General features: G+C 45.0%; 1 protein-coding gene across 2 annotated transcripts in view; it reads right to left on the reverse strand.

Moving 5' to 3' along the window:
- Positions 1–4,870: 4,870 nt before the first annotated feature.
- SMG9 (SMG9 nonsense mediated mRNA decay factor) overlaps positions 4,871–25,112 on the reverse strand; it is a 39,389-nt gene continuing 19,147 nt past the window's right edge. For both annotated transcript variants that reach the window (XM_073601911.1, XM_073601910.1), the window contains 8 exons: positions 23,512–23,623; positions 22,730–22,825; positions 20,204–20,289; positions 11,223–11,329; positions 9,030–9,137; positions 8,473–8,598; positions 6,391–6,535; positions 4,871–6,181 (listed from right to left, as the gene is read on the reverse strand). In XM_073601911.1, the coding sequence (XP_073458012.1) occupies positions 6,103–6,181; positions 6,391–6,535; positions 8,473–8,598; positions 9,030–9,137; positions 11,223–11,329; positions 20,204–20,289; positions 22,730–22,825; positions 23,512–23,623 (859 nt within the window). In that variant the 3' untranslated portion in view covers positions 4,871–6,102. The remainder of the gene's footprint in view (positions 6,182–6,390; positions 6,536–8,472; positions 8,599–9,029; positions 9,138–11,222; positions 11,330–20,203; positions 20,290–22,729; positions 22,826–23,511; positions 23,624–25,112) is intronic.

Below are 25,112 nucleotides of genomic sequence, written 5' to 3' on the forward strand. Positions count from 1 at the left end.
GGCCAGACTGTGGCCTGTATTGCAGATGGGCGGCCTGTGAAGGCAAAGACATGTCCCCGTGCGTCGCTGCCTACTCTGAGTTTAGGGCGTGCACATGCCGCCGCGTGTACAATTACAGCAGGAGTCTGTCAGCAAGTCCTGCTGATTGGCTGTCTCCAATTGCAGCCCAGAGCTTTGTTTTCACAATAAACCCAGGGCTTCTGTACAGAGGAAATGATCGCTCTGTTTCTAATCCCTGCAAAGCAGGAATAAGAAATAGAGATAGGTTAATAAAATTAGCACACATTAAATCCCTTGATCATCCTCGATGTTAACCACTTCCCAGCCAGTCTCATTAGTACAGTGTCTGGTATTAGCACTGATCATTGTATAAGTGTCACTGGTGATGTCAGTGGCAGTTAGTTTACCCCCCCCAGCATAAGTTAGTGTCAGATTGTCAGCTGCACTATCACAGTCCCATTATAGGTCGCTGATCACCACCATTACTAGCTTTTTACATTTTGGCAGCTAGCAGGAGGAGAAGATCCCTGCTAGCTGTCACAGTGGGGGAGCGGGGGCCTGTCCTTTCAGAACATGTTACACCCTGAATATAGGTGTAACATGTTATGAATAGTGAACTTATCCTTTAAAAAATAAGTGCCTATATGGGTTAAAACCCGGTAAAACATTGTCTCACCCTTTAGGCACTGCTGAGTTTGTAGAGGCCGATCTGCTGACACCCTCAAATCGGAATTAAACCCTATTCACCTTCACAGCCAAGGAAGAAGCTGCTGCTGTTTGATCTTTAACTGCCATGGTGCTGCACATGTGATCAGTTATGACACCAGCCATTTGATGGTTCGACAGTTTGGTTGAGGAAACAAGCAAATGTGACAGCTAGCAATCCCCGCATTCCAGGAACATACATGTTGTTGGAAACCGTTAAAGCGATGGGTTTTTTTATTTACTGCTGCTCCGGGGCTCTGGGCTTCAGCAAAATGGCAGCCTCCAGCAAGAAGAAACAGGAGCAATACTGTAGCCAATTTACAGCACACACTCCTTTTGGTAGCTTAACCACTTCAATACCAGGCACTTAGACACCTTCCTGCCCAGGCCAATTTTCAGCTTTCAGCGCTGTCGCAATTTGAATGACCATTGCGTGGTCATCCAACACTGTACTCAAACAATTTTTTTATCATTTTGTTCCCACAAATAGAGCTTTCTTTTGGTGGTATTTGATCACCTCTGCGTTTTTTATTTTTTGCGCAACAAATAAAAAAAGACCGAAAATTTTGAAAAAAAACAAGTTTTTCTTTGTTTCTGTTAAAACTTTTTGTGAATAAGTACATTTCCTTCTTCAATGAGGGGCACTGATACGGCTGCACTGACGGGCACTGATACGGCTGCACTGACGGGCACCGATGAGGTGGCACCAATGAGGTGGCACTGACGATGGGCACTGATAGGTGGCACTGGTATGCGGCACTGATGGGCACTCATAGGTGGCATTGATGGGCACTAGTAGGTGGCATTGATGGTTACTTATGGGTGGTACTGATAGTTGGCACAGATGGGCACTGACAGGTGGCACCGATGGACACTGATGGGTGGCACTGATGACACTGGTTGTTTGCAGTGATTTCCCTAAGGGTGGCATTGCTGGGCATCACTGCAACATAATGGTGCCAATCAGTGCCCATTTGTGGGCACTGACTGGGCACATGTGGATGGCCATGGGGTACATACCTGGCCATCCACATGTTGCCCCTTCCCTGGTGGTCCTAGTGGCGATCCCTGGTGGTCCAGTGTGGTGATCTGCGGGGGGGCTGCGCTGATAAACAATCAGCACAGCCCCCCCCCCTTGCCAGGAGAGCCGCCGATCGGCTCTCCACTACTCTCGTCTGTCAGACGCTAGTGAGGAAGAGCCGATCAACGGCTCTTCCTATTGACAGCGTGATCAGCCGTGATTGGACACGGCTGATCACGTGGTAAAGAGCCTCCGCCGGAGGCTCTTGTGATGATTATGGCTTACAGCTCATGAAAACCCCAAATCCACAGTCTCAGAAAATTAGAATATTGTGAATAAGTGCAATATTCTAGGCTCAAAGTGTCCCACTCTAATCAGCTAATTTAACCATAACACCTGCAAAGGGTTCCTGAGCCTTTAAATGGTCTCTCAGTCTGGTATAGTAGGAATCACAATCATGGGAAAGACGGCTGACCTGACAGTTGTACAGAAAATCATCATTGACACCCTCCATAAGGAGGGAAAGCCTCAAAAGGGAATTGCAAAAGAAGTTGGATGTTCCCAAAGTGCCGTATCAAAGAACATTAATAGAAAGTTATGTGGAAGAAAAAGGTGCACAAGCAGCAGGGATGACGGCAGCCTGGAGAAGATTGTCAGCAAAAGGCCATTCAAAGGTGTTGGGGACTTTCACAAGGAGTGGACTGAGGCTGGAGTCAGAGCATCAAGAGCCACCACACACAGACAGATCCTGGACATGGGCTTCAAATGTCGTATTCCTCTTGTCAAGCAACTCCTGAACAACAAACCGCGTCAGAAGCGTCTTACCTGGTCTGTTGCTCAGTGGTCCAAAGTCCTGTTTTCTGATCAGAGCAAATTTTGCTTCTCATTTGGAAACCAAGGACCCAGAGTATGGAGGAAGAATGGAGAGGCACACACTGCAAGATGCTTAAAGTCGTGTGAAGTTTCCAGTCTGTGTTGATTTGGGGAGCCATGTCATCTGCTGGTGCTGGTCCGCTGTGCTTCACTAATTCCAGGGTCAACGCAGCCGTTTACCAGATTTTGGAGCCCTTAAGGCTTCCTTCCGCAGACAAGCTCTATGGAGATGCTGACTTCATTTTCCAGCAGGACTTGGCACCTGCCCACACTGCCAAAAGCACCAAAACCTGGTTCAATGACCGTGGGATTACTGTACTTGATTGGCCAGCAAACTCGCCTGACCTGAACCCCATAGAGAATCTATGGGGCATTGCCAAGAGAAAGATGAGAGACATGAGACTGAACAATGCAGAAGAGCTGAAGCTGGTCTTCCATACCACCTCAGCAGTGCTGATAGCTTCCATGACACGCCGCATTGAGGCAGTAATTGCTGCAAAAGGGGCCCAAACCAAGTACTGAGTACATATGCATGCTTATACTTTTCAGAGGTCTGATATTGTTCTATGTACAATTCTTGTTTTATTGATTGCATGTAATATTCTAATTTTCTGAGATTGTGGATTTGGGGTTTTCATGAGCTATAAGCCATAATCATCACAATTATGACAAATCACGGCTTGAACCATCTTACATTGCATGTAATGAGTCTCATATATTAGTTTCACCTTTTAAGTTGCATCAGTGAAATAAATTAACTTTTGCACGATATTCTAATTTTTCAAGTATCACCTGTATGTTCCTTGCTAAAGAATAATATATTTTATCAAGTTGCTATGGGTAAAGTTCCACTTTAAGGCAAGACCTTCTATGACTATGTGCCCGATGCCAGTAAGTTTTCCTATAGACTGGTGTAAGGGCTCATGGCGCATATGGGCACAATCTACCCTACAACACAGTGTATTTTTGTGTCCGGGATGTCCTGGTGCTAGGTACAGCCATCCATAGATGTGAATGGGTGACGTCGGCTGTATGCAGCTATGTACCGCTACTTGTGTAAAATGGCACATGTGTACAGATGTAATGTCCTGAATGCACAGTACCTGCACCAATACACATTGGGCACGAAAATACACAGCCCGTTTATGCTGTATGGGTAAATGCATCCATAGTGCATGAAGTCTTTAATAAAAATCCACAGAAAACAGTATGAGGAAAACGATCAGCGACAAAAATGAACAGTTTTTAACCTGGACAGATATCTGGAGTCACAGAGAATGTTTTCTAGTAAGGGCCTCATTTTACCTTTATTTTTATTTAGGCATTTACAGTACATAGTCCAGGAACTTCTCATAAACCAGCCCATAGCTTCATTACACCACTCGATGCTTATCATTGTCTATGGTTTAGAACATGACAGTCCGATGATGTAGTTGACCACAGGATATGTACATGACTTTGCCTTCAGTGGTCACATTCCTTAACACACCGAACCGATATGCAGAATGGTGGCCTTTTTGTGGTTCCATCATAATCATGCCAGAAGGAAACAACCCTGAGTGCCGCACACCATCAGAACCCGACAGTCACTATAGTAGAAGCAGCCTCAGCGTAGCTCTGTCTAGGCCATGCCTCCAATGTATTTTGCCCCACCCATAGGGCTTAGTGATAGAGGACCCCCCCTTGGGCGAGGCGAAATGCGTTAGAAGAGCATGACCTGGACAGAGGCGGGATGAGGCTGTTTCTAGGGTTGCACCGGTATCACACAAATGCTCCAGAAACTTTTGCAGAGCGATTTGAGCCCATAAAAAATTAATGGGCTCAAATCGCACTGCAAAGATTCGCATGCTATTTCCCCCACCGCTCTTGTGTCTGTGAACCCAGTATAGAAAGGGAAGCGCCATCTAGTGCAGCAATGGGCAGTTTTTTTAAATTGTGATAACTACTCACATTATAAAGTACATATCTCATCATATCCAAATCTGCATTGTGTCCCTGTCCCACCGATGATAGAAAACCACGGCCGCTGGAGGTGCTCACAAGGCTGGAGAAGATCTATAGGCGGGTCCACCCCCAAGCTGACATATCTTCCGCCCTATACCCAACAAGGGTCCCGGAACTTCTCCTCCAGCCCTGTGAGCACCTCCAGAGGCCGTGGTTTTCTATCATCGGGTGGACGGAGACACTATGCAGATTTGGATTTGAAGGGATATGTACTTTTTAATGGGAGTTGTTCTAACATTTTTAATAAAATGCCCATTGCTGCACTAGATGGCGCTTCCCTTTCTATACCGGGTTCACACACACAGGAGTTGTAGGGGGAAATCGCATGCAATTCTTTGCAGTGCGTTTTGAACCCATTCATTTTGTTTAGGCTCAAATTGCACCGCAAAGGTTTCAATTTCGCTATTGGTGAGTAGTTAAAGCAAAGTTCCACCCAAAAATGGAACTTCTGCTTTTCCGGTTCCTCCCCCTCCGGTGTCACATTTGGCACCTTTTGGGGGGGGGGGGGGGGCAGATACCTGTCTAATACAGGTATTTGCTCCCACTTCCGGTGATCTACGCCGTGTCCGGCCCCTCCTCCAACCCCCCCTGCTGTCTTCTGGGAGACACACAGGTCCCAGAAGACAGCAGGGACCAGTGAGGACGCACAGCGAGACTCGCGCATGTGTAATAGGGAACCAGGCTGTGAAGCCGCAAGGCTTCACTTCCCGATTCCCTTACTGAAGATGGCGGTGCCTCCACCTGGGAGCCGAGGGACAGGTCGGCTTCGGGTGAGGACATCGCAGGCTCCCTGGACAGGTAAGTGTCCATATTTAACAAATACTGCAGCTGCTGACTTTAAAAAAATAATTAATTTGGTGGAACTCCGCTTTAATCGAAAGTATCGGTACTTGTACTCGCCGATAAAAAAACAGAATAGGTGCAACCCTAGCTGCTTCTACTATAGTGATTGTCGGGTCCTGATGGTGTGCAGCACTTGGGGTTATGTCCTTCCTTTACACTGCATGCACTAAGCCAGGACGGCTCTCCCCAGCCTACACCCTTAGTGTGAATCACTGGACTGGGACACACAGGAACCTTGAGCGGCACCTCTTGTTTTTTCACAATGGGTCCCTCTTAATCATGATGACTTAGAGGAAATTGACCTTTTCCTCTAACTGTTCTTCTTATAATACATCTTCAGGGTTGGATCTCTTGTTTTATGTAAAGAGCAGGCCATATAAAGTCCACCAACAAGAGATTGTCCACCCATAACGGATAATCCAGAAGTCCCGATGCATCACTTTCCAGATCGTCATACAAGATGTGACACTTGTGAAGGTTTCCCGCTTTCACCTTCTTTTATTTGGAGATGGGAAAATCTGAAGGTGGACGGGAGCAACCAAAACTCCAAGCACTATGGCAGGGGGTTCCAACCACAAAAATCCAAGACAGTAGTAGAAGGTGACTCTGCCCACCACCTATAAAACATAACACTTCGGGTCAAGAGGCGATCCTGACTACCCCAACAATCTGCTGTATTCTGATAATGCCGAAGACTTCTTCACCCCGTCCCAAATCCGAGCAGCATAGTGAAACCTACAAAAAGGAAAAAAAAAAAAAAAAAAGGTGAAATGATCAAAAACACAGAAAAAAAAAAAAAAAAAAAAAAAAAAAAAAAAGAATCATTTGTAGAAGCGAGCTCCATTGTTCTATAGTAGTCACCTCTGATAAAATGCAAATCAATACACAAACATATCTGAGCTCTCTCATGACATTGCTGTGAATAGATCCCAGGGTTCACTTACCAGTTCTTTTCGGTGAGAATAGTATGTGAGAGCTGCGGGCGTGACATAGACATGATCTGACTCCGCAGTTTGCTGATCATGGTGTGAAAGTTGGGGTGACCCTTATACCCAGGAAGGAGGGAGAAGAGAGGGTTTCCCCCTGAACCTACAGAACAAATACAGAAATGGAATTTAAATATCTCCAAATTACGCATTTGAATAGACCTATAACACAATACAGCAATCCCTGTGCTGAACCATTTACACTACTTACTCCGCACTGGGCTGTGGAGGGGCGGGGGTGACAGACTCAGGCTCTCAGCGGCTCACAGTGCAGTCATGTTGGAACAGGAACTCCAAACTGTTCACACAAAGTTGGGAGCATGAAATTGTCCAAAATGCCTTGGTATACCGACGCCTTAAGAGTTCCCTTCACTGGAACTAAGGGGCCAACCCCTGAAAAACAACCCCACACCATAATCTCCCTCCACCAAAAGATTTGGACCAGTGCACAAAGCAAGGTCCATGAAGACATGGATGAGCGGGTTTGAGGTGGAGGAACTTGACCTCAACCTGATAGAACACCTACTGAGAGCCAGACCTTTTTGTCCAGTGGACACTGAGAGCCACACCACCTCGTCCACATCAGTGCCTGACCTGACAAATGTACTTCTGGAAGAATGGTCAAACATTCCCATAGACAAAACATAGACACACTCATAAACCTTGTGGACAGTCTTCCCAGAGAGTTGAAGCTGTTATAGCTGCAAATGTTGTAACAACTCAATATTGAACCCTACAGACTAATGCCCCGTACACGCGGTCGGACTTTGTTCGGACATTCCGACAACAAAATCCTAGGATTTTTTCCGACGGATGTTGGCTCAAACTTGTCTTGCATACACACGGTCACACAAAGTTGTCGGAAAATCCGACCGTTCTAAACGCGGTGACGTAAAACACGTACGTCGGGACTATAAACAGGGCAGTGGCCAATAGCTTTCATCTCTTTATTTATTCTGAGCATGCGTGGCACTTTGTCCGTCGGATTTGTGTACACATGATCGGAATTTCCGACAACGGATTTTGTTGTCGGAAAATTTTATAGCCTGCTCTCAAACTTTGTGTGTGGGAAAATCCGATGGAAAATGTGTGATGGAGCCTACACACGGTCGGAATTTCCGACAACAAGGTCCTATCACACATTTTCCGTCGGAAAATCCGACCGTGTGTACGGGGCATAAGACTGGGATGCCATTAAAATTCATGTGCGTGTGAAGGCAGGTTAAAATATATATATGAGAATTTTTCAGCCCCTTTTTTGGGGCTGAAAGTGCCCCCCTCGACTTATACTCGAGTCACCGCGGTCTGTCTGCATGATCAGCGTGTAATACAGGCAGACGGCGGCCAGCGTGTGCTACATAGCACTCGGCAGCCTCTCAATGTTCAAAAGCCGCGCCTCCTCGTCTGTGATAGGCAGTCAGTGTACAGCCTATCACGGACATTCTCTCATCCTCGTCCGTGGTATGAGGATGAGAGAATGTCCGTGATAGGCTGACCGCTGACTGCTGGCAAATGGAGTTTTCTGCCTATCATGGACGAGGAGGAGGCGTGGCTTTTGAACAGTGAATGGCCGCCGCACACGCTGATCGGTGCAGAGCGGCACACGGAGGATGCACAGGACACAGGTAGGATGCACACAGACACAGGTACATATACACATGACACATGCACACATACACAGGTACATATACACATGCACATATACACAGGACACAGGTACATGACACATGCACATATACACAGGACACATGACACATGCACATACTGTATGCACAGAACACAGGACACATACACAGGACACATGCACAGGACACAGGGAGGTATACAGCTGCAGATGGGCATTGTTGACCCTCTTTTTCCACTTACAGTAGCTGCTGCATTTCTCACCCTCGTCTTATACTCGGGTCAATACGTTTTTCCCATTTTTTTGTGGTAAATTAGGGCCTCGACTTATACTCGAGCATATACGGGTATATTCTAAGATTATTACAACGTCACATTAGGATTTGAACAGTGAAATCTGTAGTAGAAGTGCTGTACCTGCTCTTGAGATGGTTTCATCCGTTTCATTCTCCATCACAGGCACTAAAAACAAATTCACTTCTGACTCCAGGAAGTCATAGGGCAATCCTGGGAAGATATTGCAGTCCAGCATAGAGAGAGTGCCTAAAACAGAGTCACGGTCATTACATTTCATCATACAAATAAAACAATGGTAATAATTCAGATCCAAGACTGGGTACACAACTGTGCTCACTGTGTAAATGGAGAGCACAGCCTATCAATATTGATCAATGGTTGTCATACATAAAAATACTACCACTTCGGGCAGTCTTACAGATCATCCACTAGCCGTGGGTGCATACCTACTGAGAACAATCCACCTTCATGACTAAAGCCAACCATAGATGGATCGAATCTCGGCCAGTTTAGCAGGGACTGACCAAGATTAGATCCATCTATGGGTAGGCTGGTTGTACTGAAGTCAATCCATCGATCAACTTCATTACAAGCAGACGGTCTCATTTTTTTTTCATGTGATCACTGCCGGCGGCTACCATCTCAGATACGTCAGGAGTGGCGGAAGGTGAACGTACCTTTATATCGGAGACGGGAATGCATCATTAGCTTGTCAGTCACTGTGTGCATTTGCTTCAGGCTGCGGGGACAGAAATCCTCCCTCTTGGCTTTATTCTGGAGGAACACTGCAAGATGAGGAGGAAGATCATGGAGATGCACTGCTAGAACTTTTTAAAACAGAATGCAAAATGCAACGAGGCTCCTAGAAAACTGCTGATTGCAGACTTGCAGTCCTGACGAAGGCCAGCCATAGACATTTAGAATCTCAGCCAGTTTTCAGCAGGAACCAGCCAAGATTTAAACTGTGTGTGGGCAGGCTAAATGTACCAAGTTGCTTGATCGATCAACTTGGGTACAACCAGCCTGCCGGATGCACTTGTGATTATCGCTAGCGGCTGCTATAGCCGCCAGCAACAATTACTGTCTTCTCCCACAGGGGATGGCTTCCCCCGCCGGCACCCCCCCTCGCCAGGAGCAGACAATTGCTTGGCAGAAGAAATTCCCCTGTCAGCATGGTCTGTGTTGATGGGGGAATCGTGCAAACGGGTTGCAGGAAAGAAATTTGTACCATCTATGGCCGACCTAAGGGAACTGGGTTGTCCAACTGCTACAGATGACTTCAGAGTAAGTGCAGTTTTTATCTGCAGCCTACTAATAAACAGTAGTGCACCACCTTAAAAACACTTTTTAAATATATCGGTATGTGCCCCCTCTAAGGATCAGACTGCAGCCACTATATTGTATCCAGCAGCTACTTCTGGGAAACGTAATGATGTCACTAGGCTCCGCCATTGCCCAGAGTCCTGCCCCAAAACAGAGGGGCTAATACATTTGTGAAACATGCAAAGAGCAGAAAATTGCTGGAACTCTTACACCTAGAGATCTCTGGATAGGGGGAAGGTGGCAAGTGTCAGTCTATACAAAAAGAACACTCATCCACACAGCACCAGTGTCACCTGAAGCCAATGTGAAGCAGGCATGATGGTATAAAAGCCACTTAAAGTGGTTAGAATTAAGAGCACTAAGTGTAATTTCTGTCTGCTGCTTCGTTCCTCTGCTATCAACATGAGTCACTTCTGACAAGTTTTCCTGACACCAAGAGAAAATTGGTGACAGGGAAGGGAGCGCCAACAAATTAACAAGCTCTGTTTGTGTGTGCTGAGTGAAGGGGGGGGTCCCTTCCCTCCAATCAGCTCTCCTCACTGACGTCTGCAGAGTGTAACTTCAGCTCTCTCCGCCCCCTTTTTTCTGAACTCTCAGACAAGCTTATACATTTAGCAGTTTGAATGGATGTAGAGAAGTGAAGACTGCAGATAGACAGATGCAACTTATGTAGGAGGATTTGTTTCATCTCTGTGTATCACCTGAGTATAGTCCCTTCACTGGGTATATGTAAGGGGACAACCACTTTAAATAGGGTTTCAGTCCTTTTTGTGTTTATTAAAAGTCAGCAGCTACACTTTTTGTACCTGCTGACTTTTAATAAACACACACACGCCTGTCCCACAATCCAGCGATATGGCCGCCTTAATCCTCAGTTCTCCCCCCCGCCTCACCCAGGCATTACAAGTGTGGGCTTCACAGTCGGGTGCAAGACATGCTGCACCTCCTCAGTGACCAGGCAATCTTTTGAGACCTGTGACGTGTCACAAAAGATTGCAGGGAGGGAGGAGGAGAGGAGAACTTCCGCTCAAGTCAGCTAGGCAACCCGAGTGGAAACGGGGTACCTGTCAAAACTAGGTACATGCTCCCCCCCAAAAAAAATGACATGCCAAATGTGGCATAGAAGGGGTTGAGGAGTGCTTAAAGCTGAACTTCCACTTTTGGGTGGAACTCCGCTTTAAGGGACTTAAAGTCAGTGTACCCAGACCTGATATACTGTACATGAGCTGCTGGCTTCTCCTTTATCTCTAGCAGCAAAACTGTAGATCTTAGCTCCACCCTTCTGCTACAATCAGTCTCAAAAATATTGTTCCCCCTTACTGTTGTTTCAATATCCATTACATTATAGAGAATGCTGCATGAGCAGTAATACTCCATGGCAGGTGGGGAGAGATGGGAACGCTAAAGGAAAGACCTGCTCAAAAACCACATGGTGTCCACTGATAAATGAATACGAAAGTGAAGAGTTTAGAAAGTTAAAGACAGCTGCAAAGTTGTACACCATAATTATAGAGAAGAACCAAACCCAGAGAGAATAAAAGACATACCAATATGGGGGTAGTACTCAATGCCTTCATCTGCCCCCGATGAGCCGCTGGACTCATGGCTGGGAGACGGTGTTGATGGCTTCAGCATTTCAGCCGTCTGGAGAAATCTGAGAAAAAAAACTGCAGTCACAAAATTGAAGTATTATGGGGTTTTTTTTTTTGTACAACAAAGAGATGTCAACTTAAACCCCTTTCACACTGAGGCAGTTTTCAGGCATTTTAGCGCTAGAAATAGCACTTCTAAAGCGCCGGAAAACTGCTTCCCATGCCGCCTGAATGTAAAAGCCCGAGTGCTTTCACACTGGGGCAGTGCGCTTGTGGGACGTTAGAAAAAGTCCTGCAAGCAGCATCTTTGGGGCGCCCCTGCAATGAATGGGCAGCGCCTGAAAAGTGCCTGAATCATTGCAACACGGGTGTTTTTAACCCCTTCTTTGCGGTTAAAAGCGCCCCTCTATCGAACGAAAAGCCCCGCTTAAACAGCGGTAGAGCGGTGCTTTACCGCCGACACAGGGGTGGCCCCTGTCTGAAAGGGGTCTGAGTCATTCAGGAAAAAGTGACAGGGTTTCCCTGATCAAGTCAGCCTGGAATTACATGAAGAGACAGAAGGATTAGAGACAGCCGACATCCACATAAGAATGATAAAGTTACCACGGCGCTGTCACTTTAAGAGCATGAATGTTAACCTTGGACTGCTAGCTGTTCATCAAATACCCAAACCAGAAACTTTAGGAAATTGTTAGAACTGTAAATCACCATTCACAGCGCTGTCCTTATCATGCTATCAATAACACAATGGTACTGCCATCCACATCCTTATTATTTATGCATTTATGTGAAAAACAAAACAACACACAAAATAAAAAGTCCCAATAAATTCCAGAGAAAGTCTCTTGCAAAATGTCTTGTTCTTAACCACTTGCTGCCCGCCCGCCGTCATATGACGGTGCAGCTGTTGTTCTGGGCCGCCGTCATATGACGGCGCAGCCTTCCAGGCAGCCCAGGGGGCACGCGCGCCGAATCGCTCGGGTCCCAGTGCGCGTGCCTGGCGGCCGCAATGTCCGCCGGGCACCCGCGATTGCCCGGTAACCGAGCAGGACCGTGGATCTGTGTGTTTAAACACACAGATCCACGTCCTGTCAGATGGGAGGAGACCGATGGTGTGTTCCTTGTACAGAGGAACACCGATCGGTCTCCTCCCCTTGTGAATCCCCTCCCCCCACAGTTAGAAACACTCCCTAGCAACACATTAACCCCATACAGCGCCCCCTCCTGGTTAACCCCTTCATTGCCAGTCACATTTATACAGTAATCAATGTATTTTTATAGCACGGATCGCTGTATAAAATGTGAATGGTCCCAAAAATGTGTCAAAATTGTCCGATGTGTCGGCCGCAATATCGCAGTCACGATAAAAAAAAATCAAAAAAAAAAAAAAAAAAATCGCAGATCGCCGCCATTACTAGTAAAAAAATAAATAATAATAAAAATTGCTATAAATCTATCCCCTTATTTTGTAGACGCTATAACTTTTGCGAAAACCAATAAATATACGCTTATTGCGATATTTTTTACCAAAAATATGTAGAAGAATACGTATCAGCCGAAAATGAGGAAAAAATTTGTTTAAAAAAAAAAAAAAAATTTGGATACTTATTATAGCAAAAAGTAAAAAAATATTGTGTTTTTTCAAACTTGTCACTTTTGTTTTGTTTATAGCACAAGAAATAAAAAACGCAGGGGTGATTAAATATCACCAAAAGAAAGCTCTATTAGTGGGGAAAAAAATGATAAAAATGTCATTTGGGTACAGTGTAGTATGACCGCGCAATTGTTATTGGCTTGGGTAGGAAGGGGGTGAAAATGCCCAGTATGGAAGTAGTTAAAGTGCTCCAAAATATGTCATCATAAGGTGCTCCAGACATAAAAGGTGCTTCAGTGCTACTAAAATAGAAAAAATAAAAATAAAAAACTGAATGGCCAACACACACCCTGAAGAGTAAACTACAGAATGATTTATTAGTTATAAAGAGCAAAACACAAAATACAAACCACCCCTAAAAGATAGATATGGTAGGGATACCGAAAACAGTGGGACCCCACCAAACTATCTATACCCTCCCTGGGGCTGTGTTTTGGTCAGTTTTTTCTTTTTTCTAGTATAGTATCTTGATTACACCCCCCGATATATATGCGGTGAGTGCTACCTATTGTGTACTCAGAAAGGATTCCCATTTTCAATTCCTTTTGGTCTTCAGTGCTACTAATCCTGCTTCACAGTGTGGCATGCATTGCTCCGTGCCCAGTGTCACTCACCAGATGCTTTTGACTTTGTAAAACAATATTCGGGGGTACCCAACGCCTTGTAGGTATAGACCAATTACCATATACAGTTCTAAAGGTCGACCGATATGGGTTTTTGTCTGGCCGGTGCTGATATTTAGAAATCGGGGAGGCCGATATATGATGCCGATTTTTGCGGCCGATATTTTAGGCCGATTTTCCTTTTTTTGGCAGGTGGCACTGGTTGGCACTGGTTGTCACTGGCAGGTTTCACACTGAGCTGATATGTCAGTTTCGCACAGTTACACTATATGTAACCGAATGCAGAGAGAGACCAGCTGTCAAAATTCAGCGGTGATGTCTGGGGTGGGCGGGACCCTGCAGCTATCAAACACCAGCCAATGACTGGGCTGCTTAAGAAAAGGGGCGGGGCCACATACATGTAGCAGCCTGCCCAGATCCCATCGGCTCGTGTTTGATAGCTGCTGGGTCCCGCCCACCCCCGACATCAACGCTGAATTCTGACAGCTCTTCTCTCTCAGTTACAAAATGTCAGTTTCACACACTGAGCGGCTCTGGCAAGTGTCAAGCACCGCTCTGCCAGTGGAGTGTGGGGAAGGGAGGAGGAACACTCGTGGGTCGTCAGGCACGGTGTGGTCAGTAATCGGACGAATTTGCATAATAATCAGCCGATGACGATTTCTAAAAAAGGCCAAATATTGGCCAATATATCGGTCGACGTCTAGTTAGGTCCATATATATTTGGACACGGGCACTAGTTTCATACTTTTGGCTCTGTATGCCACCAGAATAAAAGTAAAACCAAATTTGAAGTGCAGACTTTCAGCTCAAATTCAAGGGGTTGAACGTAAACATCAAGTACAAATTTTAGGGACGGCAACCTTTTTTTTTTTTTTTTACACAGTCCCCCCATTTTCAGGGGCTCAAATGTAATTGAACAAATGAATATAATCATAAATAAAATGTTCATTTTTAATATTTTGTTGAGAATCCTTTACTGGCAATGACTGCCTGAAGTCGGGAACCCATGGACATTACCATAGACTGGTTTTCCTACTTTCTGATGCTTTGCCAGGCTCTAACTGCAGCTGTCTTCAGTTGTTCTTTGTTTGTGGGTCTTTCTTGCCTTCAGCAAGTGAAATGCATGCTCAATTGGGCTGAGATCAGGTGATTGACTCAGCCATTGCAAAATACTCCACTTCTTTTCCTTCAACAGCTCCTGGGTTGCTTTTGCAGTGTGTTTTGGATCATTGTCCATCTGTACTGTGAAGCGCCGTCCAATCAACTTTGCTGCATTTGGCTGAATCTGGGCTGACAGTATATCTCTAAACAGTGCAGAATTCACCCGGCTGCTTCTGTGTTCTGTCACATGATCAATAAACACCAATGACCCAGTGCCACTGGAAGCCATGCATGTCCATGCCATCACACTGCAAGCTCCACTGGGTTTTACAGATGACGTTGTGTGCTTTGGATCATGAGCAGTTCCAAGCCTTCCCCACACTTTTTTCTTCCTGTCACTCTGGTACAGATTAATCTTAGTCTCATCCGTCCAAAGAATGCTTTTCCAGACCTGGTCTGGCTTTTTTAGATGTTTTTTGGCAAAGTCTAATCTGGCTTTTCTATTGTTCAGACTTATGAATGGTTTGCACCTTGTGGTGAACTTTCTGTATTTGCTCTCCTGAAATCTTCTCTTGATTGTAGACTTTGACAACGATACGCCCACCTCCTGGAGAGTGTCCTCCACTTGTCTGGATGTTGTGAATGGGTTTTTCTTTACCATAGAGAGGATCCTGCAATCATCCACCACTGTTGTCTTCCATTCATGTCCAGGCCTTTTTAATGTTGCTGAGCTCATCAATGCGTTCGTCTTTCCTCAGAATGTACCAAACTGTTGATTTGGCCACTCCTAATGTTGCTGCTATTTCTCTGATAAATTTGTTTAGTTTTTGAAGCCTTACAATGGCCTGTTTCACTTGCATGGACAGTTCCTTTAAGCACATGATGTAGCAATAGATTTCAAATGCAAATACTACACTTAGGCTACTTTCACACTGGGGTTAGCGCTAAAGCGTCGCTCGTTTTAGTGACGATTTAGTGATGTTTAGGCGACACTTTTTGACGGGTGCTTTTAACCTCTGTTAATGGCGGAAGAAGGGGTTAAATAAAACCAGCCGAGTTGCGGCACATCCGAATCGCTTTTCAGGCGTTTCGGATGGGCAGGGGCGGTTTGGGAGCGCTCCCAAACCATCCCAAAGATGTTGCTTGCAGGACTTTTCCTAACATCCTGCAAGCGCACCGCCTGAGTGCTTTCACACTAGGGAGGCATGGGAGGCAGGCGCTTTACAGGTGATATTTCTAGAGCTAAAACGCCTGAACACTGCCTCAGTGTGAAAGGGGTCTTAGAATGAACTTCAGACTTTTTACCTGCTTAATTGATAAAGAAATAACGAAGGAGTAGCCCACACCTGGCCATAAACTAGCTTTTGATTCAACAGTCCAATTACTTTTAGTCCCTTGAAAAAGAAGAATGGCTAGTCTGAAGAGCTGTAATTCCTAAAGCCTTCCTCCGATTTGGATGTACATACCCTCAAATTAAACCTGAGAGTGTGCACTTTCAGCCCATATCCATTATATACCTATAGCTTGAATATGTTTTGGTAAATACCTGAAAAAATATATAATTGTGCCTGTGTTCAAATATATATGGACCGAACTATATAATAATGACAATGTGATTAGAAGCCAATCCCCAATAGTGTAGGTGACCTACCTATGACTAGTGAATATCAATGTGAGAGGGTGCTAGTGGTGAGCAAAAACTTGGGTGTTAGGCTATGAACTTATTTTGCTAAAAAGAAAAATAACATTAATATTAAACCTGGCTCACACTCAAGGGCAGGTGTGCGTTCCACTACCAAAATGCAAAAAACAGAAGCCAGGGGCCCCGGAAGTGACGTCACCGGAAACAGAGCGCCTCAATGTACGTTTTGTCTTACGACGTCATCAGAAAGATAAAACATACGTTGTGGTGCTCCATTTCCGATCACGTCTTTTCCGGGTCCCTGGATTTCCGTTTTTTGTATTTTGATAGTGGAATGCACGCCGACCCTTAAGCCTGAGCCGGGGGCGGCGCTTTCCTCCAGTTTGTATAGGGGTATTCCCTAGTGCCAGGTCCAGGCACTATATCATGTAAGCAGCCATTTTACGTTTTTATCTTTTACAATAAACGGTATCATGCTATTGGCTCCTCTTTCTCTTGCTTTAATGTGGTGTTATGGTGGAGAGGAGGAGAGATTCTTGACAAACTTGAGATTCTTTGACCAAATCAAGATCAAAGACCCAACCACACAGGCGCTATTCAACCCTTTTTTTAGTTTAAGGGGTCATGGTCTTCTGGTGAGTGGACATCTAACTGAGCACTTCTGGGTGAATTTAATTATGTTCCAAGCTGGTGATGAACTTCCACAATTTACCTTATTGAAGAACCTATGAACTGTTCAAAAGGACATTTTGAAATTTAGTTTATTGATGTTGTATAAATTTATTCAGCACATTGATATTAAACCCATGACATATTAATACAATGTTATTTTTCTTTTTAGCGATATAAGTTCATAGCCTAACACTCAAGTTTTTGCTCACCACTAGCACCCCCTCACATTTATACTCTAACAAATAGCAGCGCAGGTCACAGTATGGGAAACACAGAACACAATGCAAGTTCATCAAATAGTCCTTTGAGCCAATGAAGCTCCTTGTGAGAATATACAGTCTATGCAGCAGGGCAGCCTTGTGGGGGGAGTTGAATCCACTCCAATATGTAAGAGAGAAAAAGACAGCAACAGACGCCTCTTAGTAAGACTGTTAACATTTAATAGCAAGTTAGCATTAAAACACTCACATGTAAAGACATGATTGTACAGCGCAGGGGAGTCCAGTATTAGCCATGAATGATGCACTCCAGCCCTCCATGTGACTGTTTGGCCGCTCTGTAAGCCTCGTTGTGGATCGCGACCGAATCCTGGAAGTGCGCTGTGGACCGGGAAGCCGACCGCACAGAGGAATAAAGCTATTTTCCATCCAGACTACAGAGATCATTCATGGCTAATACTGGACTCCCCTGCGCTGTACAATCATGTCTTTACATGTGAGTGTTTTAATGCCAACTTGCTATTAAATGTTAACAGTCTTACTAAGAGGCGCCTGTTGCTGTCTTTTTCTCTCTCACATTTATACTCGCTTTTGGCTTTGTGCCTCTCAGCATCAAAGTTTTTAAGGCTTGTGGATATTCCCCTCCCGGGTATTTGGCAGGATAGTCCACAGTGCCTCTTTCACCGCTCCACCAATAATCTCCAGTTCCTTTACATCAACTCCTCATGTCCCATCCACCATTTATAGGAACAGAAGGAGGGGCTCGCATAGTGTAATAACATTCTTTATTTAAAATAAAGCATTAAAACAAATATATTGCACTCACTTGTTCAGGAATAAAAATAAGCAGTAGAAACCAGGAAACACCGCCGCAGCGTGCATTCCACTGACCGAAATTACGTCATACGGTAGTCCAAACGCGTTTCGCCAGTCAAACAGATGTCTTCAGGGCTGAGTATTTCTAGTTCTCCAGCCACTATTTACACAGTAATCCTCACCTACTATATTACTGTATAAATTGTGGCTGGAGAACCGGAAATACCCACCCCTGAGGACGCCTGCCTGAATGGCTGGGAAAACGAGTTGGGAGGGACTACCTCGTGACGTCATTTTTGTTCAGTGAAACGCACGCCGCAGCAGCGTTTCCTGGTTTTTACTGCTTATTTTTTTTGAACAAGTGAGTGCAATATTTTTGTTTTAATTATTTATTTTAAATAAAAAAACGTTATTACACTATGCGAGCCCTCCCCTTCTATTCCTATACATGGTGGATGTGACATGAGGAGTTGATGTAAAGGAACTGGGGGAGATTACTGGTGGAGTGGTGAAGGAGAGGTGCTGTGGACTATCCTGCAAAAGACCTGGGAGGGGAATATCCACAAGCCTGAAAAACTTTGATGCTGAGAGGCACAAAATCAAAAGCATCTGGTGAGTGACACTGAGCACAGAGCAATGCATGCTGCACTGTGAAGCAAAATTAGCCGCACTGAAGCACTTTTTTTCTATGACTGGAGCACCTTATGATGACCTATTTTGGAGCACTTTAACCACCTCAATACAGGGCACTTTCACCCCCTTCCTGCCCAGGCCATTTTTCAGCTTTCAGCACTATGAATGACAATTGTGTCATTCTACACTGTAACCATGTGAAATTTGTATCATGTTCTTCATAAAAATAGAGCTTTCTTTTAGTGGTATTTAATCACTTCTGGGTTTTTTTTTTTTTAAGAAAAGATGACCGTCAGTAAATTTTGTAAATAAGAAATTTTTCTCCTTCACTGATGGCGCTGATAAGGCGGCACTGGTGGGCACTGATAGGCTGCACTTATGGGCACTGGTGAGGAGGCACAATTATGCTGCACTTATGGGCACTGATATGTGGCACTGATGGATGGCACTTATGGGCACAGATAGGCAGCACTGGTGGGCACAGATAGGCAGCACTGGTGGGCATTGATGGGCAGCAGTGATGGGCATTACTAATGGGCACTGATTGCTGGCTTTTATTGCTGGCACTGGCAGGCACTCACTGCTGGCAATGGCGGGCACTCACTGCTGGCAATGGCTTTATTGTAATCAGGGCACTGATTATCAGTGCCCTGATTACATACCTATATGTCCTCTGAAAGGAGATGCTGCTGATCAGCTCTCCTCTCCTCACACTCTGTCAGTGTGAGGCGAGGAGCGCTGATTACCGGCATCTCCTGGTTTACATGCGACTGGCTGTGATTGGACACAATTGGGCTAACTTTACTGTTGTCTAATTTTTTAATTCAAAAAAGTGTATTTTTTCCAAACAAAGTGCGCTTGTAAGACCGCTGAGCAAATACGATGTGACAGAAAGTATTACAACGAATGCCATTTTATTCTCCAGGGTATTGGAAAAAAAACTCCTACTCCTTGTAGCAATAAAAGTGATCAAAAAAACATTTTTTTAAAAAGGGACAGTGTAAAAATAAATAAAATTTAAAAAAATTTAAGCACCCCATCCGTCTGAGTTCACATGCAGAAGCAAACGCATACATAAGTCGCGCCCACAAAATGTAAACGGTGTTCAAACCACACATGTGAGGTATCGCTGGGATAGCGAGAGCAATAATTCTTTTGCAAGATCTCCCCTATAACTCTAAACAGGTAACCTGTAGAAATTTTTAAACGTCACCTATGGAGATTTTTAAGTACCGTAAGTTTGTCGCCATTCCACAAGTGTGCGCAATTTTAAATTGTGACATGTTAGGTATCTATTTACCGAAGTAACATCTTTCACATTATACAAAAAATATTTTTTTTAATTCATGAAAGTGTATTTCTTCCAAAAAAATTGCATTTGAAAGGCCGCTGCGCAAATACAGTGTGACATAAAATATTGCAAAGATCAACATTTTATTCTCTAGGATCTCTGCTAAAATATGTATATAGTGTTTGGAGGTTCTAAATGATTTTCTAGAAAAAAATACTGGTTTTGACTTGTAAGCAACAAGTGGCAGAAAAAGGCTTTGGCATTAAGGATTTAAAAACCATCTCACCGATATACGTTGAAGTCGGTGAACCAGTCCTGGACAACGATAATCACGTGGCACACAGTGAACAAGAAGGCAGCAATCTGTAGTGACTGTGAGGAGACAATATGGGATAAATGTAAGAATAACAAACAAGAGAGCAATTGCAGTAAACATGTTGAGAAATGAAGGAATGGATACTCTAGTGCAGAATTTTTAGAAGCACCAGGTTGGGGGGGGGGACAGTGTGAAGGAAGCTTGTCTGCAATATCAGACAAATGACACCACACTGCATGCTGGGTATTTAGTTCTATGGCAGCTGGAGGGCACAAGTGGTCTGAGTTTGACGCAGGTACAGCTCAGATTTGTAAAGCTAATATGTAGCTACTTGAATCCATCTAGATTTAAAGTGATTCTAAAGGGGGATTAAAAAAAAAAAATAAAAATAACAAACATGTTCTACTTACCTGCTCTGCAATGGTTTTGCACAAAGCAGCCCCGATCTGCTACTTTTTGGGTCCTCCTCCTCTACTTTTGGGTCCTCCTCCGGCAGTCCTGGCCCCTCCCTCCTGCAGAGTGCACCCAATAGCAAGCCTTTTGCTATAGGAGCACTTGAGCAGGCTCACTACCGTGGCTTGGCCCCTGCTCTCTCCTTATTGGCTCACTGGCTGTGATTGACAGCAGCAGGAGCTGATGAGGAGAGAGAAACCCAAGAGAGCTTCTGCTCTCATGCACATCGCTGGATCAAGATGGGGCTCAGATAAGTATTGAGGGGGGAGCTGCACCCAAAAGGTTTTTTACCTTAAAGGAGATGTTTAGCCTGAGCTCGTTTGGCTGGGCTTCTCCTATGGGTCACAGGAGTGCAATTCATTTTGCACTTATGTGACCCATTTTTAGCAGAGAGCAGTCTGAAGTCCACTCTCGGATAACGTCACACAGATCAGTCCAGGGACTGGATCATCCCGACTCTGGGAATCTGGATCCGCCAGGTGCCTGGACTGATGGCCATCTCAGCGAGCCGCTGAGATGGCCGCTCTCAGCCCCCCCACAGCTCAGCGCTCCAGCGTGGGAGGAGCAGAGTAGGAGAGCTGCTGATCGACAGGCAGCAGCTCTCTGCTCAGGGAGCTGAGAGAACCGAGCCATCGGCGGTGTTCCATGGCTCAGTTCTCAGTGCGGAGGTGGTGGGGGACAGATGCTGCATCCACCTAAGTACGATTATGGGGAAAAAAAATTCCCATACCTCTCTTTTAATGCACAGAATGCATGAAGGTAAAAAAAATTTGAGCCTTTAGAACCACTTTAAATTTGTGATATATCTGAAATAGCATGCAGTTTCCCCTAATGATGGTCCATTCCAGGCAGAGGCCCCTGTGAGATAGAACAGTGCAGTCGCAAGCACGCCTCCATCTCTCACTCATATCACATTATACTTCCACATCTGTCATTTAAACAGAGGCAGGAGCTCAGAAATTTGAATTTACATCCCAGCCTTTGTTCTGTACTCCAGGCATTCCTGCTCTGCAAATCCCAACAATCAAAACCCTGTTGGTTGCGGCAGTTACATTTTTTGGTGTGTGGAACTCAATTTTTACATTTAGGGGCTTACACACATTATATATATATATAAAGAGGTTATACTTCACTGTGTAACAATATTGCAGAGGAATGTCCCTTACCTGTCCCCTGCCAGCACTGTCCTCTCCTCCTCTGGATGCCTCCTTAGCAAGCCCGGTGCTAGGGAGGTACCCGTGCATGCATGCTCCCAAGCCAGGCTGTGTAGGTCTTTAGACACACAAACAGCACCAGTAAGCCACGCCCCTGCTCCCTCCTCAAAAGAGTTTGATTGACAGCAGCAGAAGCCTTATGGCTCCACTTTCCTTGGTTGATCCTGTGAAGACAGAAAGTTGGGGGGGGAGGGAGCAGCGCTGGAGCTGGAAACAGTACTAAAGCGGTGCAGAAGCCAGGTAAGTGTTTAGGGATGAGGGTGGGTAGGATCGGTAGGAGGGCATTTGTTTACACCAATGTAGACTTTAGAACCACTTTAAAGCCTAACTCTAGGCAGGGATAAAAATACTGGCCCAACCTCAGCAGATGAAGATTATACTGCTTATAATGAACATGCTTTATTCCCACCAGTTCTGCTTGACTTAAAGCCATTGTTCTTACCCGTCTTGTCGCCGCCCCCTTTTTTCAAAATTACCGCGTAAAATGCAGGACCGATGGCCTCATCCTATCCTGATAACATGGACACTGGTCCTGCATTGTACATGATGATGTAGGAGTGTCCACTGACATGCCAGAGCTGGAGAGCGGCAGAAGAGACCGCTAGCTTTAGCTGGACCTGGACTGTGGAGTATTACTGTGTCAGATAATCCCCTTGGAAATCAAGCAATGCAATTATTAGTGGGGGCAGTGGGAGAATTGAATTAAATTATTTTATCACATTGTGGATTTAGGCTTCTTTAAATCAGAATAAACTGTAAGGTTGGCAGGATTACATTAGGAGTGCAGAGAAAAGTGGACTGACTTATGAAGTAACCATTCACATATTACCTGCATCTCTACATAGGTGTGTGGAAGGTTGTATTCCGGAGGTAGCTTGCGGTCATTATTTATCAAATGATCCAATATTGCAGGGCTCAGAATGGGCTAAAAAGAAAAGAAAAAATGAGTACAGCTGACAATATGCTCTAACTAGGTCAGTGGTATTAGTATTTTCTCAATTGCTAATGGAAGAAGATGTTTAAACAGGTGATGGATGGAAGCAACCTGCTCTAGTATTCCCTACCAAACACAATACAGACTGCAGAACATACAGTGATTGGGGGTGAGAAAGGATTCGTTTAAGGGTGGTTTTATCTGTGCCCACAGCTGTCAAGATCTGCAATAATTTGTATATGCACGAAGGCTGGGTTCACACTATTTCAAATTGGATGTGTGTTTTCCCCGCATCCAATTCGCATGACAGGAGAGTGTGACCGGGTCTCAATGGAGCCGGTTCACACATTTCCAGTTCACACATCTCCAGGGCAGCCGCAAAGCGCACTCCAGAAGAGTCCTGTGCATCTTTAGCTCCGTTTCTGATCCGAAATCAGCCACAAATTTGGACCCTGAGCCCACCCACCAGTTGTGTGACAATAGCGAATTAAAATTCACTATGGTCTCCCTGCTTCTCCAATCTGGTCCTGACTGGGGTAAGTCGAAGCTGCCCGCGACCTAGATGGGGTAAGTGCGGGGCTGGTGGGTAGCTTGTTTGCTGCCCCCACCCCCCAAAAAATGGAGCACCAGCCGTTACTGGGGTACATTTACTCACTCACACTGCAGTCCTTCCATACCTGTGTGTCCAGGTAGATTATCCTTTCCTGGCTGATAAAGAAGTCAATGCCGCTTGTCTGATTCCCGGCTCTCTCCCTCACCTCTTGACTCTGCATTCTAAAGACATATGATCTGCAAAACAGAAAAATACACAAGGCCTCTTGCTTTTAACTTGTTCTAAGGCAATCACTGTACAACAAAGTAGAATCTCTATTGGTCTTCCAATTTGCACTGGGAACTATATACCCAATGTGCATGCCTTTGGACTTCTTTAGTGTAAAAATAGGATTTTTTAAAACAGCTAACCTGTAAAATCCTTTTCTTTCGAAGGACATCACGGGACACAGAGCCACAGTAATTACTGATGGGTTATATAGGTATCACTGGTGATTGGACACTGGCACACCCTATCAGGAAGTTCAACCCCCTATATAATCCCTCCCCCTTGCAGGGATACCTCAGTTTTGTAGCCAAGCAATATAGTGTATTAGAAGAGGGGTGGGACCTCTGTGTCCCGTGATGTCCTTCGAAAGAAAAGGATTTTACAGGTAAGCTGTTTTAAAAAATCCTATTTTCTTTCTCATACATCACGGGACACAGAGCCACAGTAATTACTGATGGGATGTCCCAGAGCAATGCTACCTGAGGGGGGGGAACCACGACCAAGTAGGGTGCAATCAGACCTGAGGACCCTGTACTGCTGCCTGCAGCACACTACGCCCAAAGGCGATATCCTCATGCCTTCTCACATCCACCTGATAGAATCTGGTGAATGTATGAACTGAAGACCAGGTTGCGGCCTTGCAGATTTGAGCCATAGAGGCCCGGTGATGCACTGCCCAAGAAGCACCAATAGCCCTTGTGGAATGTGCCCTGATCTGAAACGGAGGAATCTTCTGTTTCAAACCGTAAGCTTGAATGATCAACTGTCGAATCCATTTAGAAATGGTAGCTTTTGACGCTGCCTGTCCTCTATTGGGACCCTCTGGCAGCACAAACAAAACATCCGTCTTGCGGATCTGAGTAGTTGCCCCTAGATAGGCCTTAACTGCTCTTACTACATCCAACGAATGTAGAGATCTCTCTTCCGGAGAACAGGGATCTGGAAAAAAGGAAGGTAGAACAATGTCTTGGTTTAAATGAAAATCAGAAACCACCTTCGGTAAAAAACTAGGATGAGGGCGTAGTACCACTCTATCCTTGTGTATAATCAAATAAGGCTCCTTACAGGAAAGAGCTGCTAATTCTGATACTCTTCTAGCAGAAGAGATGGCCACCAGAAAAATTAATTTCCTTGTCAACAAGACCAAAGGAATCTGACTTATTGGTTCAAAAGGCTGTTTCTGTAACACAGCCAGGACCAAATTCAAGTCCCAGGGGTTTAGGGGCGCTTTAACCGGAGGATTACGCATCACCCCCTGCATAAAGTTTCGGACCAAAGAATGCGAAGCAAGTGGCCGCTGAAATAATACTGATAAAGCAGAAACCTGGCCCTTGAGGGTACTCAAGGCCAGCTTCATCTCTAATCCCATCTGTAGAAAATCAAGGATTCTACCTATGACATATTTCCTGGGATGCCAACCTCTGGATTCACACCAGGTTATATAAGCCTTCCAGACTC

The sequence above is a fragment of the Aquarana catesbeiana genome, linkage group LG10, assembly GCF_042186555.1.
Source record: "Aquarana catesbeiana isolate 2022-GZ linkage group LG10, ASM4218655v1, whole genome shotgun sequence".
In the NCBI taxonomy this organism is placed as follows: domain Eukaryota; kingdom Metazoa; phylum Chordata; class Amphibia; order Anura; family Ranidae; genus Aquarana; species Aquarana catesbeiana.